Genomic DNA, 15,776 nt, shown 5'->3' with positions numbered 1-15,776 from the left:
GTGACAACACGATCAGGAATTAAGAGTTTTGAATGGGTTGTGGTGGAGGCGGAGCTACAGTACCTTAAGTCCATTGACACATTTGTCCTTGACATCTATCCACACTGAGTCAGCAACCAGCTCAGGTGTCTTCTCCCCATGCAGTATGTAGTAGACTAGCAGGCGTATCGATGGCACCATGTCTGAGGTCACTGTGAAACTAATGGCTTGGGAACCTGTACCTTGGAGACGCTTTTCAGAAGCAAACTTCACTATCTTACCCCTCGAGATGATCTGGCATAGAAGTCAGATAGGTAGGTCAGGAAGAGGTAAATTGTTAGAATTACAGAACATTTTAAATTATTTTGGTTTTGTTATATTACTTTTTTTTTACAGAAATCATTTTATTTTTTACTTTGACCTAATGGGGTATTATGTGTAGATCAGTGACAACAAATCCCAAATAAATCATTTTAAATTCCACTTGGTAACATAAACAAAATGTGAAAAAGCCCAAGAGGGGTGCATACTTATTATAGGCACAGTATGACTAGAAAACTAACATCACTTACCTGGTAGCTGAAAGTCTCAATTCGGAGGTAGCTGCGAGCATGGAAGTAGATTTGAATGCTGACATGTTGTCCAACTTGAAGGCCGGAGTAATCGGACGGCAAATCAATGTACAAGTAGCGTTCGTTGGGGGACGAGTATGCCTTGGCTTCAAGTGTATATTCCGCTTGACTACCGAAGGGTAACCTCTCATCAGCAGTCTTGAACTGAAACAACATTACAGCATTACATACATTCTATCCCAAGCCTCACAAAAGCAACAGAAAAGAGAGCAAGCAATAGATGTGTGGCATATGCAGAGCCTGTAGTCTAACGATAACATGCCTGGCTTAGACACATTTAAACTCCCTCTCCCCACTGGAGACTGGGATTCAATCCCAGCTCCAACCTTTCAATCTGTTTCTCCCACCTTCCTGTCTAAACAGTGTCAAAATACCTCCAGAAATATATATAAAAAATAGATGTACACTACAGTTCAAAAGTTTGGGGTCACTTAGAAATGTCCTTGTTTTAAAAAAAAAAGTAAAGCTCATTTTTTGTCCATTAAAATAACATCAAATTGATCAGAAATAGAGTGTAGACATTGTTAATGTTGTAAATGAATATTGTAGCTGGAAACTGCAGTTTTTTTTATGGAATATCTATATAGGCGTACAGAGGCCCATTATCAGCAACCATCACTCCTGTGTTCCAATGGCACGTTGTCTAAGCTAATGCAAGTTTATCATTTTAAAGGCTAATTGATCATTAGAAAATCCTTTTGCAATTATGTTAGCACAGCTGAAAACTGTTGTTCTGATTAAAGAAGCAATAATACTGGCCTTTAGACTAGTTGAGTATGTGGAGCATCAGCATTTGTGGGTTTGATTACAGGTTCAAAATGGCCAGAAACAAAGAACTTTCTTCTGAAACTCGTCCGTCTATTCTTGTTCTAAGAAATTAAGGCTATTCTATGCGAGAAATTGCCAAGATACTGAAGATCTTGTACAACGCTGTGTACTACTCCCTTCACAGAACAGCTCAAACTTGCTCTAACCAGAATAGAAAGAGGAGTGGGAGGCCCCAGTGCACAACTGAGAAAGAGGACAAGTACATTAGAGTGTCTAGTTTGAGAAACAGACACCTCACAAGTCCTCAACTGGCAGCTTCATTAAATAGCATGCACAAAACACCAGTCTCAATGTCAACAGTAAAGATGCGACTCCGGGATGCTGGCCTTCTAGGCAGAGTTACTCTGTCCAGTGCCTGTGTTCTTTTGCCCATCTTAATCTTTTATTTTTATTGGCCAGTCTGAGATATGTTTTTTTATTTGCTACCCTGGCTAGAAAGCCAGCATCCCGGACTTGCCTCTTCACTGTTGACGTTGAGACAGTTTTTTTGCGGGTACTATTTAATGAAGCTGCCAGTTGAGGACTTCTGAGGTGTCTGTTTCTCAAACTAGACACTCTAATGTACTTGTCCTCTTGCTCAGTTGTGCACAAGGACCTCCCACTCTTCTTTCTATTATGGTTAGAGACAGTTTAAGTTGTTCTGTGAAGGGAGTAGTACACAGCATTGTACAAGATCTTCAGTTTCTTGACAGTTTCTCGCATGGAATAGCCTTAATTTCTCAAAACAAGAATAGACTGACGAGTTTCAAAAGAAAGTTATTTTGTTTCTGGCCATTTTGAGCCTGTAATCTAACCCACAAATGCTGATGTTCCAGATGATCAACTAGTCTAAATAAGGCCCGTTTTATTGCTTCTTTAAATCAGCACAACAGTTTTCAGCTGTGCTAACATAATTGCAAAAGGGTTTTCTAATGAACAATTAGCCTTTTAAAATGAGAAACTTGGATTAGCTAACACAACGTGCCATTGGAACACAGGAGTGATGGTTGCTGATAATGGGCCTCTGTACGCCCATGTAGATTCCAATAAAAATCAGCCGTTTCCAGCTACAATAGTCATTTACAAACATTAACAATATCTACACTGTATTTCTGATCAATTTGATGTTATTTTAATGGACAAAAATGTGTTTTTCTTTCAAAAACAAGGACATTTCTAAGTGACCCCAAACTTTTGAACAGTAGTGTCTTCACTTAATCAAACATTTAATGAGACTCAATCCACATTGGTACTTACAATAAATGTTGCACTCTCAGCTTCAGAATGAAGGTTGCAAATAAAAAGAGCAATCCCGTCGTGCTTGGTCCTCTTACTGTTATCCACTGTCAGTGTAGGACACTGAAGTTTTTCGTCTACACCAAGTTTGTTTTTGATGAAGGAATTCACCAACTTCACTGGTACCAATGCCACAGGTTCCCCCAAGTGGTCCTTGACTGACACCTGGTGGCAAAACCCCCATACAGTCTTATTAAAAAGGGTTCCAAAAGGGTTCTTTTCAGTGAAATAGGTTTCTACCAAGACCCGTTTTCATCTGAAGAACCCTTTTTGGAAGACAAGGCTTCTTTATAAGGCAAAGGGTTCTACCTAGAACCTTTAAAGGGTGTATATGAAACAAGGGATGGTGGAGAAGGAAACCATTCTGCAGGCACCATAATATTATTTTTCATTCTATTTGCTAACACTTGATCCCCAAAAAATAAACAATATGAATTTTAAACCAACAGTTTGCATAGTACCTTTGAACATTACGGACGTTTGTCGTTCTGAAACAATGGACTTTGACATCACTTGGGAACCATTCGATCAATTACAGCATCCCAGCATCCAGCATCCCAATTACAGCATCCCAGCAAAAAAATGTCCTCCCTCTTGCTATTTTCCTCTCTACATACGCCCAAGGCTATACATTCTTTCCACCAGCAGGGGCGAGCGGAGTTTGCAGTTCAAGGTGTGATTTGCATCTCTGGCGAGTAGCCCTTACTCATAGGACCGCTACAAGCCCTTGGCCGGCCGCTTTTGCACCTATGCCATTTAGCCTGCACTCAGAGGACAGCCATAAGCCCTAGGCAAGCCATCTAGCCATGAGAAAATTTGAAAGACAATAGCAAGGAATTTCTCTAATCTCAAATTCAGCCTGCCACTTTCCAGCTAACCACAGCCAGCCAGAGGCTGCAAGCTGTTTTTGTTGTTTCTATAAATACCTTACATTTATTGTGATATTAATTACATTTATTAGTCAATTAAAAAACACAATTACAACCACACATCTGGACATAATACATTTAAAAGCATTAAGGAATACAAAAAATGTGATAAACCTAATAATTTAGTTATAGATATATTGATTAAGCCAAAAAATAGCCTACATTTTTGCTATTGCTTTAATATTCTATATTTTGAGGCAATAGCAATTAATGCCACTCCCTAAACTGCCTCATCCACTTGAATAAAAGTGTTGATCACTACAAACAGTATGTGGCGGCACCTCTTAAACCCCACAGAAGAAGCCAAAAAACCTTAAACTGGAAGTTATCTTTCTTACAAACCTGTCTTTGATACTTGATATTAGTAGCTTTTAGAAAATAAAATTCCCCAGGCTTTTGGAACAAAACAACAGTTTAATTATTTTTATGTATCATCACCGAATGTTTTGAAATACCAAACAATAATACACTAGCAGCACCCATTCAGTCGATATAGATCAGGGATGGGGGTGAGGGTCACAAAAGATTTGAATGTTATAATGATGCAGGTTTGCTGCAAATTTACATATTTTAACATGGGGCAGAGAGAAGATTTAGCAATTTTATAACTAACTACACAATTTGCCATAGGGTGGAGAGGAATGTTTATTCATATTTTTTTTTTTCATTAACCCCTCCACCACTCCCCCTCTTTGGAGGACAAATATCTTTTAGGTTTTTTTACAGCTTTTTTGCTACATACATTTTACATACACATTTAGCATAACATTTTTACATACATGGTACTTATATATGTACTTATATATAAAGCAGTCACATAACAATAATACATTACCAAACATAAACTATTTAATCCCAACCCTCAGCCACTCTCAACCCATCCCACCTATCAGCATAGACCACCCTCGTTTGGTTTCCATGTGCCATATATTTTTCAATTGTGCTGTGATGTTTTACATAATTTTTTTACCTTTCGAATCGTATAGATTCCACAGATTGTGAGCTAAAGATGAAAACCTTCACAGAAATATTGTTATATTATGTATTGATTATGGCTTTCCAAACCGCCCAACACTGCTATTTGTAAGATTCATTTTAAGAGCATGTTGTGATTTTATTAACATTTCTGAACCTGTGACCATAAACAAGCTACATAGGGGCAATACCTGAATAAATGAGCTATTGATTCTGTCTCGTCGCAGCAAAATCTACACACATAATCTTTATTTAAAATAGGAAAGTCCGTTAAGAACAAATTATTCTTTTCAATGACGGCCTAAGAACAGTGGGTTAACTGCATTGTTCAGGGGCAGAACAACAGATTTTAACCTTGTCAGCTTGGGGATATGATCTTGCAACCTTTCGGTTGCAAGTCCAACGCTCTAACAACTAGGCTACCTGCCGCCCCATATATACATAGCATTCTGTTGGTGGCAAGAATTTTATATAACAATCTAAATTGAAAACTCTAAGTCTTGAATCAAGTGTAGTTTTTTGTACCAGTTCATAAACCATATTCCATAGAGTTGTTACACTGAAAATCTCTTTCCATTTATTTTGAAACCTGTATGGCGCAGCTGTCAACATTTGTTTCCTCAAATTAAACTGGTATATTTTTTTATTCATGCCAGTTCCTTTAAGCCAATTTGTATCTTTAATATATGGCAGACAAACAAGTTTTTGTGGTAGTGCTGCAATCAGTAGGTTGTACATTTGGATTGAGCAGATATTTTCGATAACTGCATATGTGACATAACTCCTCCGTTTCTATTCATAATATCATAAACAAATATAATATATACATATATATTTTTTAAAATTCCATAAAGAATGTTTTTTTTTTAAATTAATCAGTAAATTTGAATTTATCCATAACATTTGTTGTAATGTAGGTCTATCTTTTCTGGAGAATAAAACTGAAATTGCAACCAGTTTGTATGGCTTCTTTAAGAAAGGGTGATACTTAAAAAGTTCAATTAGTCGGAAATTAGAAATCTGTATAAAGGCAAAAAGGCAATTTTTGAACAAAGGATGAGCCTTTCTTAAATCTTCTTAGGGATAAGGGGCAGTATTCGGAAGTTTGGATGACTGAGGTGCCCAAAGTAAACTGCCTGTTACTCAGGCCCAGAAGCTAGGATATGCATATGCATGGGAGTATTGGATAAAAACACTCTAAAGTTTCTAAAACGGTTAAAATAATGTCTGTGAGTACAACAGAACTGATTTGGCAGGCGAAACCCCGAGGACAATCCATCCAGGAAAATGTATTTTGAGGTAATTGGATTATCCAATGCTTTTCTATGGTGAAGCCAAATTATTAGGACCCAGATTGCAGTTCCTATGGCTTCCACTAGATGTCAACAGTCTTTAGAAATTGTTCGATGTTGTTGTTTTTTTTAATGAAAAAGTAGTTGAATTCTTTCTAAGTGTCACTCAGGTGGACTCTAGTCTTTTGGTGCGCGTGAATGAGAGCGCGCTCCTCGTTGTGTATCTCCGGTATTGGAAACAGTTTATTCCATCTGAAATTTTATAGATTATTTACATTTTAGGGTACCTGAGGTTGGATTAGAAACGTTGTTTGAAATGTTTGAACCAAGTTTACAGGTAACTTATTAGATCCTTTGTAGGCATGTTGGGCGAGTTGGAACCGGTGTATTTCTGAATAAAACGCGCCAAATAAACAGACATTTTGGGGATATAAAGAAGGACTTTATCAAACAAAACAACCATTCATTGTGTAACTGAGACCTTTGGGATTGCAAAAAGATGAAGATCTTCAAAGGTAAGCGATTTATTTTATCGCTATTTCTGACTTTCGTGATGCATCTGTATGGTTGAAAAATGTTTTTCATGCTTTTGTATGCGGGGCGCTGTCCTCAGATAATCGCATGGTATGCTTTCGCCGTAAAGCCTTTTTGAAATCTGACAAAGCGGCTGGATTAACCTCTCTGAGCACGGAACCGGGTAGCGGGCTGAAATTCCACAACATACGGTGATCGCTACATAAATACTCATATTAAACATTCATGAAAATACAAGTGTCTCACATGTATCGAAAGCCTAGAATCTTGATAATCCAACTGCGTTGTCAGATTTAAAAAAGGATTTACTGCGAAAGAATACGATGTGATTATCTGAGGATAGAGCCCCATAAAAAAACTATTTCAACCAGCACAGGCTAACAAAATCACAAACTGCATTAAAATAAATAGTTTACCTTTGCAAACAGATGAAGATCGTCAATCCCAGTGCTCATTGTTACACAATGAATGATCTTTTGTTTGATAAAATCCGTTTTTATAGCCTAATACGAAACATTTTGTGAACCGCTTGCGTCGTGAACTCCATCTCACTCCATTTTCAACGACACATTTGAGGGTAAATACCCACACAAAACGTGACTTTTCCAGTCATGTTTGGTTTCATTGCAATCAACTGGTTTGTTTGTAACACAACCAAACCTGATAGGCCATTTCGCGGGACGTATTGACTGAAAGAAACCGATTTGAAGACAACAAGTAATGACATCAATGTGCACCAATGATATGACCACTGTTTTGTTGATTGACTGTATTTTAACCCAATGACCACTGATCATCTTGAAATCTAGCTGGGTAGATAGCCAATGAGCTGAGGTAAACGGCAATATGCAATGGTTATGTGTTGGAAGACCAACCCATGTAGTAAACTCCTGTGTAAAGAGAGTCATTCGCTATTGAAGTTTTATACCGGAAAGAGCTACGCATATTACGCACAGCATTGTTTGGTAAACGCGCAGAATCAGCTGTTTATATATCAATCAGTATGGCGACTAAGTCAGTTAAAGCTAAATCGAAGTCTAGATAGACAGGTGTACACACAATTTTAGAAGAAATTGATCGGAAAAGTGAGACAGAGATTGTTGTAGGATGATTCATTTAGCGATACCCAAGTGGAAGAATATTTTTTGGACGGAGAGGACATGTTTTGGACTGGTAAGTTCTTCTCATGCTAATGCCCTTGTTTGAAATTAATAATATGAAATATTATTTGTGATTTTAGAAGCAATATATAAAAATGTAATGCAATGAAATGTGAGATGCGTGTGTCTACCGCCCCACCCCAACCCACATGAAATAGCCTATTTGAGGCTGTTGAGGGGAGGGCAGACCCACAACAATGGCCAAAGTGAAATGGAGACAGTAGATACAGCTGGTCTGTTGTAATATAATAAAGACAGTAGATCTAGCTGAAATGTCATAATATAAAAGAGACAGTAGATCTAGCAGGTCTATAATAATATATTCAACCTTATGTTCCCTGTACTCTATACAGTGGGGCAAAAAAGTATTTAGTCAGCCACCAATTGTGCAAGTTCTCCCACTTAAAAAGATGAGAGAGGCCTGTAATTTTCATCATAGGTACACTTCAACTATGACAGACAAAATGAGAAAAAAAATCCAGAAAATCACATTGTAGGATTTTCAATGAATCTTTTTGCAAATTATGGTTTAAAATAAGTATTTGGTCATTAACAAAAGTTTATCTCAATACTTTGTTATATACCCTTTGTTGGCAATGACAGAGGTCAAACGTTTTCTGTAAGTCTTCACAAAGTTTTCACACACTGTTGCTGGTATTTTGGCCCATTCCTCCATGCAGATCTCCTCTAGAGCAGTGATGTTTTGGGGCTGTTGCTGGGCAACACGGACTTTCAACTCCCTCCAAAGATTTTCTATGGGGTTGAGATCTGGAGACTGGCTAGGCCACTCCAGGACCTTGAAATGCTTCTTACGAAGCCACTCCTTCGTTGCCCGGGCAGTGTGTTTGGGATCATTGTCATGCTGAAAGACCCAGCCACGTTTCATCTTCAATGCCCTTGCTGATGGAAGGAGGTTTTCACTATAATTCTCACGATACATGGCCCCATTCATTCTTTCCTTTACACGGATCAGTCGTCCTGGTCCCTTTGCAGAAAAACAGCCCCAAAGCATGATGTTTCCACTCCCATGCTTCACAGTAGGTATGGTGTTCTTTGGATGCAACTCAACATTCTTTGTCCTCCAAACACGACGAGTTGAGTTTTTACCAAAAAGTTCTATTTTGGTTTCATCTGACCATATGACATTCTCCCAATCTTCTTCTGGATCATCCAAATGCTCTCTAGCAAACTTCAGACGGGCCTGGACATGTACCGGCTTAAGCAGTGGGACACGTCTGGCACTGCAGGATTTGAGTCCCTGGTGGCGTAGTGTGTTACTGGTAGGCTTTGTTAATTTGGTCCCAGCTCTCTGCAGGTCATTCACTAGGTCCCCCCGTGTGGTTCTGGGATTTTTGCTCACCGTTCTTGTGATCATTTTGACCCCACGGGGTGAGACCTTGCGTGGAGCCCCAGATCGAGGGAGATTATCAGTGGTCTTGTATGTCTTCCATTTCCTAATAATTGCTCCCACAGTTGATTTCTTCAAACCAAGCTGCTTACCTATTGCAGATTCAGTCTTCCCAGCCTGGTGCAGGTCTACAATTTTGTTTCTGGTGTCCTTTGACAGCTCTTTGGTCTTGGCCATAGTGGAGTTTGGAGTGTGACTGTTTGAGGTTGTGGACAGGTGTCTTTTATACTGATAACAAGTTCCAACAGGTGCCATTAATACAGGTAACGAGTGGAGGACAGAGGACCCTCTTAAAGCAGAAGTTACAGGTCTGTGAGAGCCAGAAATCTTGCTTGTTTGTAGGTGACCAAATACTTATTTTCCACCATAATTTGCAAAAAAATTCATTCAAAATCCTACAATGTGATTTTCTGGATTTTTTTTCTCATTTTGTCTGTCATAGTTGAAGTGTACCTATGATGAAAATTATAGGCCTCTCTCATCTTTTTAAGTGGGAGAACTTGCACAATTGGTGGCTGACTAAATACTTTTTTGCCCCACTGTATATATATATATATATGTTTATTATACCTGTTGATACTCACTTTACTGCAGAAAGAGACTGCTATGGCACCTGGCATCAGCAGCACAATATTGTGTAGAGCTTTGGCAAAGTGGATGGGGTTATATCCTTCCCGTTTGGCCCTGTCCGGGAGTCTCATCGGATGGGGCCACAGTGTCTCCTGACCCCTCCTGTCTCAGCCTCCAGTATTTATGCTGCAGTAGTTTATGTGTCGGGGGCCTAGGGTCAGTTTGTTATATCTGGAGGACTTCTCCTGTCTTATCCGGTGTCCTGTGTGAATTTAAGTATGCTCTCTCTGATTCTCTCTTTCTCTCTCGGAGGAGGACCTGAGCCCTAGGACCATGCGTCAGGACTACCTGGCATGATGACTCCTTGCTGTCCCCAGTCCACCTGGCCTTGCTGCTGTTCCAGTTTCAACTGTTCTGCCTGCGGCTATGGAACCCTAAACTGTTAATATTTACTCTTGAGGTGCTGTCCTGTTGCGTCCTCTACAACTACTGTGATTATTATTATTTGACCCTGCTGGTCATCTATGTACGTTTGACCCTGCTGGTCATCTATCTCGGCCATGTTCTGTTATAATCTCCACCCGGCACAGCCAGAAGAGACTGGCCACCCCTCATAGCCTGGTTCCTCTCTCGGTTTCTTCCTAGGTTTTGGCCTTTCTAGGGAGTTTTTCCTAGCCACCGTGCTTCTACACCTGCTTTGCTTGCTGTTTGGGGTTTTAGGCTGGGTTTCTGTACAGCACTTTGAGATATTAGCTGATGTACGAAGGGCTATATAAATACATTTGATTTGATAGAGGACTGAGGGTCTTCCAAATATTGAAAGTGTGTAAATAGTTACCCATGTTATTTTGTAAATGTATATATTTTTTACTTCATATTTATTTTCCCTTTTTATGGGGGTGTTAGAATACCATTTTGGTATTTTGTATATAGTAATTTTTTCAAAATGTATACCTTCACCAATTTGGCCACTTGGGTACATTTGGGCTACTTGTGTGGGACACCTGGGTGACTTCATGATAAATGTCATGTAGCACACTCGTTTTGGAAGTTATCATTCTGAAACTTTGCACAAGTACTGTTGCCCTTTTGTTTTTCACTGAAATTGTCCCCATCATCCTATCTGAACGTTTGTTTTATCTTGTTCATTTTAAAGATGATGATACAACATTAAAAAGAAAAAACATGTTTTTTTTCAATGTATTATCGAAACAAGATCTATTGTGTTATATTCTCCTACATTCAATTCACATTTCCACAAACTTCAGAGTGTTTTCTTTCAAATGGTACCAAGAATATGCATATAGTTATACAGTCAGTTAGATTTGGGTATGTCTTCAGGCGGAAATTGAAAAAAGTAGGGGGTAGCTCTAAGAGGTTTTAACAAGAAGTTAATCTTTAATGTATAACACTTGTATTTTTTATGAATGTCTATTATGACTATTTCTGTATTTTGAATTTGGAGTTCTGCAATTTCACCGGATGATGTCGAGGTGGGTCGCTAGCGGAACGCCTGCGCCAGAAAGGTTAATAATCTACTGGAGAACCATTTTGGGTTAAAGTAAAACTTATGTATGAGTGAAGCTTTTAGTGAGAAGTTTAAAGCTTTAATATTGAATCATTTTAGCCCCCGAACTCATGTTCATTATATACAGTTGATGTCGAAAGTTTACATACACTTAGGTTGGAGTCATTAAAACTCGTTTTTCAACCACTCCACAAATTTCTTGTTAACATACCATAGTTTTGGCAAGTCGGTTAGGACATCTACTTTGTGCATGACACAAGTCATTTTTCCAACAATTGTCTACAGATAGATTATTTCACTTATAATTCACTGTATCACAATTCCAGTGGGTCAGAAGTTTACATACACTAAGTTGACTGTGCCTTTAAACAGCTTGGAAAATTCCAGAAAATGATGTCATGGCTTTAGAAGCTTCTGACAGGCTAATTGACATCATTTGAGTCAATTGGAGGTGAACCTGTGGATGTATTTCAAGGCCTACCTTCAAGCTCAGTGCCTCTTTACATGTCATGGGAAAATAAATAAAAATTAGCCAAGACCTCAGAACAAAAATTATAGACCTCCACAAGTCTGGTTCATCCTTGGGAGCAATTTCCAAACGCCTGACGGTACCACGTTCATCTGTACAAACAATAGTACGCAAGTGTAAACACCATGGGACCACGCAGCCGTCATACTGCTCAGGAAGGAGACGCATTCTGTCTCCTGGAGATGAATGTACTTTGGTGCGAAAAGTGCAAATCAATCCCAGAACAACAGCAAAGGACCTTGTGAAGAAGCTGGAGGAAACAGGTACAAAAGTATCTGTATCCACAGTAAAACGAGTCCTATATCAACATAACCTGAAAGGCCGCTCAGCAAGGAAGAAGCCACTGCTCCAAAACCGCCATAAAAAAGCCAGACTACAGTATGCAACTGCACATTGGTACAAAGATTGTACTTTTTAGAGAAATGGCCTCTGGTCTGATGAAACAAAAATAGAACTGTTTGGTCATAATGACCATCGTTATGTTTGGAGGAAAAAGGGGGAGGCTTGCAAGCCGAAGAACATCATCCCAACCGTGAAGCACAGGGGTGGCAGTATCATGTTGTGGGGGTGCTTTTCTGCAGGAGGGACTGGTGCACTTGACAAAATAGATGGCATCTTGAGGTAGAAAAATTATGTGGATATATTGAGTGGATAAATAAAGTGGTGATCCTAACTGCCCTAAGACAGGGAATTTTTACTTGGATTAAATGTCAGGAATTGTGAAAACTGAGTTTAAATGTATTTGGCTAAGGTGTATGTAAACTTCTGACTTCAACTGTAAATAGGCATGTTCAATTTTGTCTGGCTTAGCATTTAAAAAATGAGACATCTGGAGTAGGCATTGCCATTAGTAAATAAGTCAACTGTGATAGGACCAAAGAGTAAATCAGTGTGATTTTTAAAGTATTTATCTCTCCATTGTTGCAGAATCTTTTCTATTTTTGCTAACTTTCTATTGAAATGAATTGTGGTAAGTTCATTTATATTTTTTGAGATGTGAATACCATAGTGAGGTATGTCTACCTCACTATCCGCCCATTGTATTGGTAAACTACAAGGTAGTGTAAACATTGTATTTTTTTAATGATCCAATACGTAATATTGTCATAATTAGGTTTTAATCCAGTGAGGCTAAAAAAGTGATCAAGATCTTCAATGAGACTGTGCAGGGATCCAGATTGTGGACTTATGAAAAAACTACAGATATCGGCATACATTGACACTTTTGTTTTTATCCCTTGGATTTCTAACCCCTTGATGTTCTTGTTGGATGTAATTTTAATAGCTAGCATTTCCGTGGCCATAATAAATAGATATGGAGACAACAGACAGCCCTGTTTAACTCCTCTTAAAAGCTCAAAACTTTCTGAGAAGTAACCATTATTTACTATTTTACATCTGGGGTTGCTGTACATAACTTTAAGGGATTCACCAAAATTAAAGTAATCCAGGCATTTATATATAAATTCTAGTTGTACTTTATTAAATACCTTTTCAAAATCTGCTATGAAGACCAGGCCTGGTATCTTCGATGTTTCATAATGTTCAATTGTTTCAAGTATATTATCTCCAATATGTCATCTATGTAAAAAACCTGTCTGATCATTGTGAACAATATCTTGCAAAACCTTTTTTATTCTATGTGCTATGCATTTCGCCAGGATTTTCACATCACAACATTGAAGTGTTAGAGGCCTCCAGATTTTTAAATGGACTAGATCTTTATACTTACCACCTGTGTCCTGTTTCAGTAGTAATGAAATCAGACCTTCTTGTTGAGTACCTGAAAGTCTACCATTTATATAAGAGTAATTAAATGGATCTTTGAGGAGATCAAAGAGAGGAATGTTTGCAGTTTTTAATATGATATCTGACTGAAAGTGACTAACAAAATCAACAGTAGACAGCCCCGAGTCTTCTTGGGTATGAAGCTACAAGTTTCTCCCATTCTTCACTGCAGATCCTCTCAAGCTCTGTCAGGTTGGATGGGGAGCGGGTTCAAGTCTGGTCTCTGGCTGGTCCACTCAAGGATATTCAGAGACTTGTCCCGAAGCCACTCCTGCGTTGTCTTGACTGTGTGCTTAAGGTCGTTGTCCTGTTGGAAGGTGAACTTTCACTCCACTCTGAGGTCCTGAGCGCTCTGGAACAGGTTTTCATCAAGGATCTCTCTGTACTTTGTTCCGTTCATCTTTCCATTGATCCTGACTAGTCTCCCAGTTCTTGCAGCTGAAAAACATCCCCACAGCATGATGCTGCCACCCATGCTTCACCGTAGGGATGGTGCCAGGTTTCCTCCAGACGTGATGCTTGGCATTCAGGCCAAAGAGTTCAATATTAGTTTCATCAGACCAGAGAAACTTGTTTCTCATGGTCTGGCAAGTCCTTTAGGTGTCGTTTGGTAAACTCTGGGCTGTCATGTGCCTTTTACTGATAAGTGGCTTCCGTCTGGCCACTCTACCATAAAGGCCTGATTGGTGGAGTGCCGCAGAGATGGTTGTCCATATGGAAGGTTCTCACATCTTGACAGAGGAACTGTGGAGCTCTGTCAGAGTGACAATCAGGTTCTTGGTCACTTCCCTGACCAAGGCCCTTCTCCACTGATTGCTCAGTTTGGCCGGACGGCCAGCTCTAGGAAGAGTCTTGGTGGAACCAAACTTCTTCCATTTAAGAATGATGGAGGCCACTGTGTTCTTGGGGACCTTCAATGCTGCAGACAATATTTGGTACCCTTCCACAGATCTGTGCCTCGACACAATCCTGTCTTGGAGCTCTATGGACAATTCCTTCGACCTCATGGCTTGGTTTTTTCTCTGATATGCACTGTCAACTGTGGGACCTTATATAGACCGATGTGCACCTTTCCAAATCATGTCCATTCAATTGAATTTACCACAGGTGGACTCCAATCAAGTTGTAGAAACATTCAAGGATGATCAATGGAAACAGAATGCACTTAGCTCAATTTCGAGTCTCATAGCAAAGGGTCTGAATATTTACCTAAATAAAACTTTTTTATTTTTTTATTAAAAAACTGTTTTTGCTTTGTCATGATGAGGAAGGAATAATGTATTTAATCAATTTTAGAATAAGGCTGTAATATAACAAAATGTGGAAAAAGTTAAGTGGTCTAATTACTTTCCGAATGCACTGTATTTACCACAGCTCCATGTGGATGTGATAGCCATTGAGGTATTTAAACGTTACATTCACTTAGCCCAGATGGGACTTTGCTTATCTGTTCTTTCTTACACAGTTTTTACTTAATTTCAATGTAACATTATTGTTTCAAACAGGGCCAGAAGTGAGACACTACAACGGGTCAACGTTGCCAAGTTTGGGCCACAGACATGAAGGGAAGAACATAGCTAACTGTTACCAACTTGACTGTAAATACGTATTGGAAATATCTGCCATCTGTCTTTACAGACTATCACAATAAATTAACATAAAATATAGGGGGTGGAGGAAGAAATATGTTATAACATAGCTTGTCATTTATAATACTTCTCTTGCATTTTGTAGCTTCGGTTTCTGGCTGTAATGGGTGCCAAGGACCTGAAGTCGCCAGTGTTTTGGATGCTACCTGGCATTTTGTCAAATCGTCTTGCCATCGCCACAACCAGTGATAAGGCCTGTTTCAGGGACTTGTTTCTGAAAACCATTCTTCACAGTAAGTTTTGATATTATTAAATGAGTTAGTACTTTTAAGTACATTCTTAAACTCTTGTAAGACCATGTGCAATTCAAATGTATCTCAATGTTCTTTCTTTGTGTATAGGAGCCATTAGGAAGAACCCTACAACCCGAGATGCCACGGATGAGAGGATCCAGATTCAGGTCGTTACCTGAAAGGGGCCTCCGATTGTAAATATATGCTGCTGTACACTGTACCTTATTCCACTCACTATCCACATGGACAAAAAATGTCCATACAATATCCGTATTTTATTTTATATGCATGCCTCTTGTACTTGATTTTGTTTATTTAGTATTTTTATTAGTATGTTATATATTTACAATGACACTTACTTGATTGCTTTCTTATGTTACATTTTTTTGTTATTTGACTGGATTTGGATTTGATTTGTCATCACCAGTGGATCCAGGTGACCAGGACTGGCCCTTGTTATCTGATAT

General features: G+C 38.9%; 1 protein-coding gene across 1 annotated transcript in view; it reads right to left on the bottom strand.

Moving 5' to 3' along the window:
* Positions 1 to 15,776, bottom strand: part of c5 (complement component 5) — a 63,082-nt gene that overhangs the window by 34,513 nt on the left and 12,793 nt on the right. Inside the window, exons 11-13 of the mRNA XM_024418336.1 lie at positions 2,676 to 2,879; positions 552 to 755; positions 64 to 273 (exon numbers count right to left, since the gene is read on the bottom strand). Coding sequence (XP_024274104.1) covers positions 64 to 273; positions 552 to 755; positions 2,676 to 2,879 — 618 coding nt within the window. The remainder of the gene's footprint in view (positions 1 to 63; positions 274 to 551; positions 756 to 2,675; positions 2,880 to 15,776) is intronic.

This window comes from Oncorhynchus tshawytscha, unplaced genomic scaffold (genome assembly GCF_018296145.1).
Source record: "Oncorhynchus tshawytscha isolate Ot180627B unplaced genomic scaffold, Otsh_v2.0 Un_contig_766_pilon_pilon, whole genome shotgun sequence".
NCBI classification, from domain to species: domain Eukaryota; kingdom Metazoa; phylum Chordata; class Actinopteri; order Salmoniformes; family Salmonidae; genus Oncorhynchus; species Oncorhynchus tshawytscha.
This window is presented reverse-complemented; position numbering and strand designations above follow the sequence as displayed.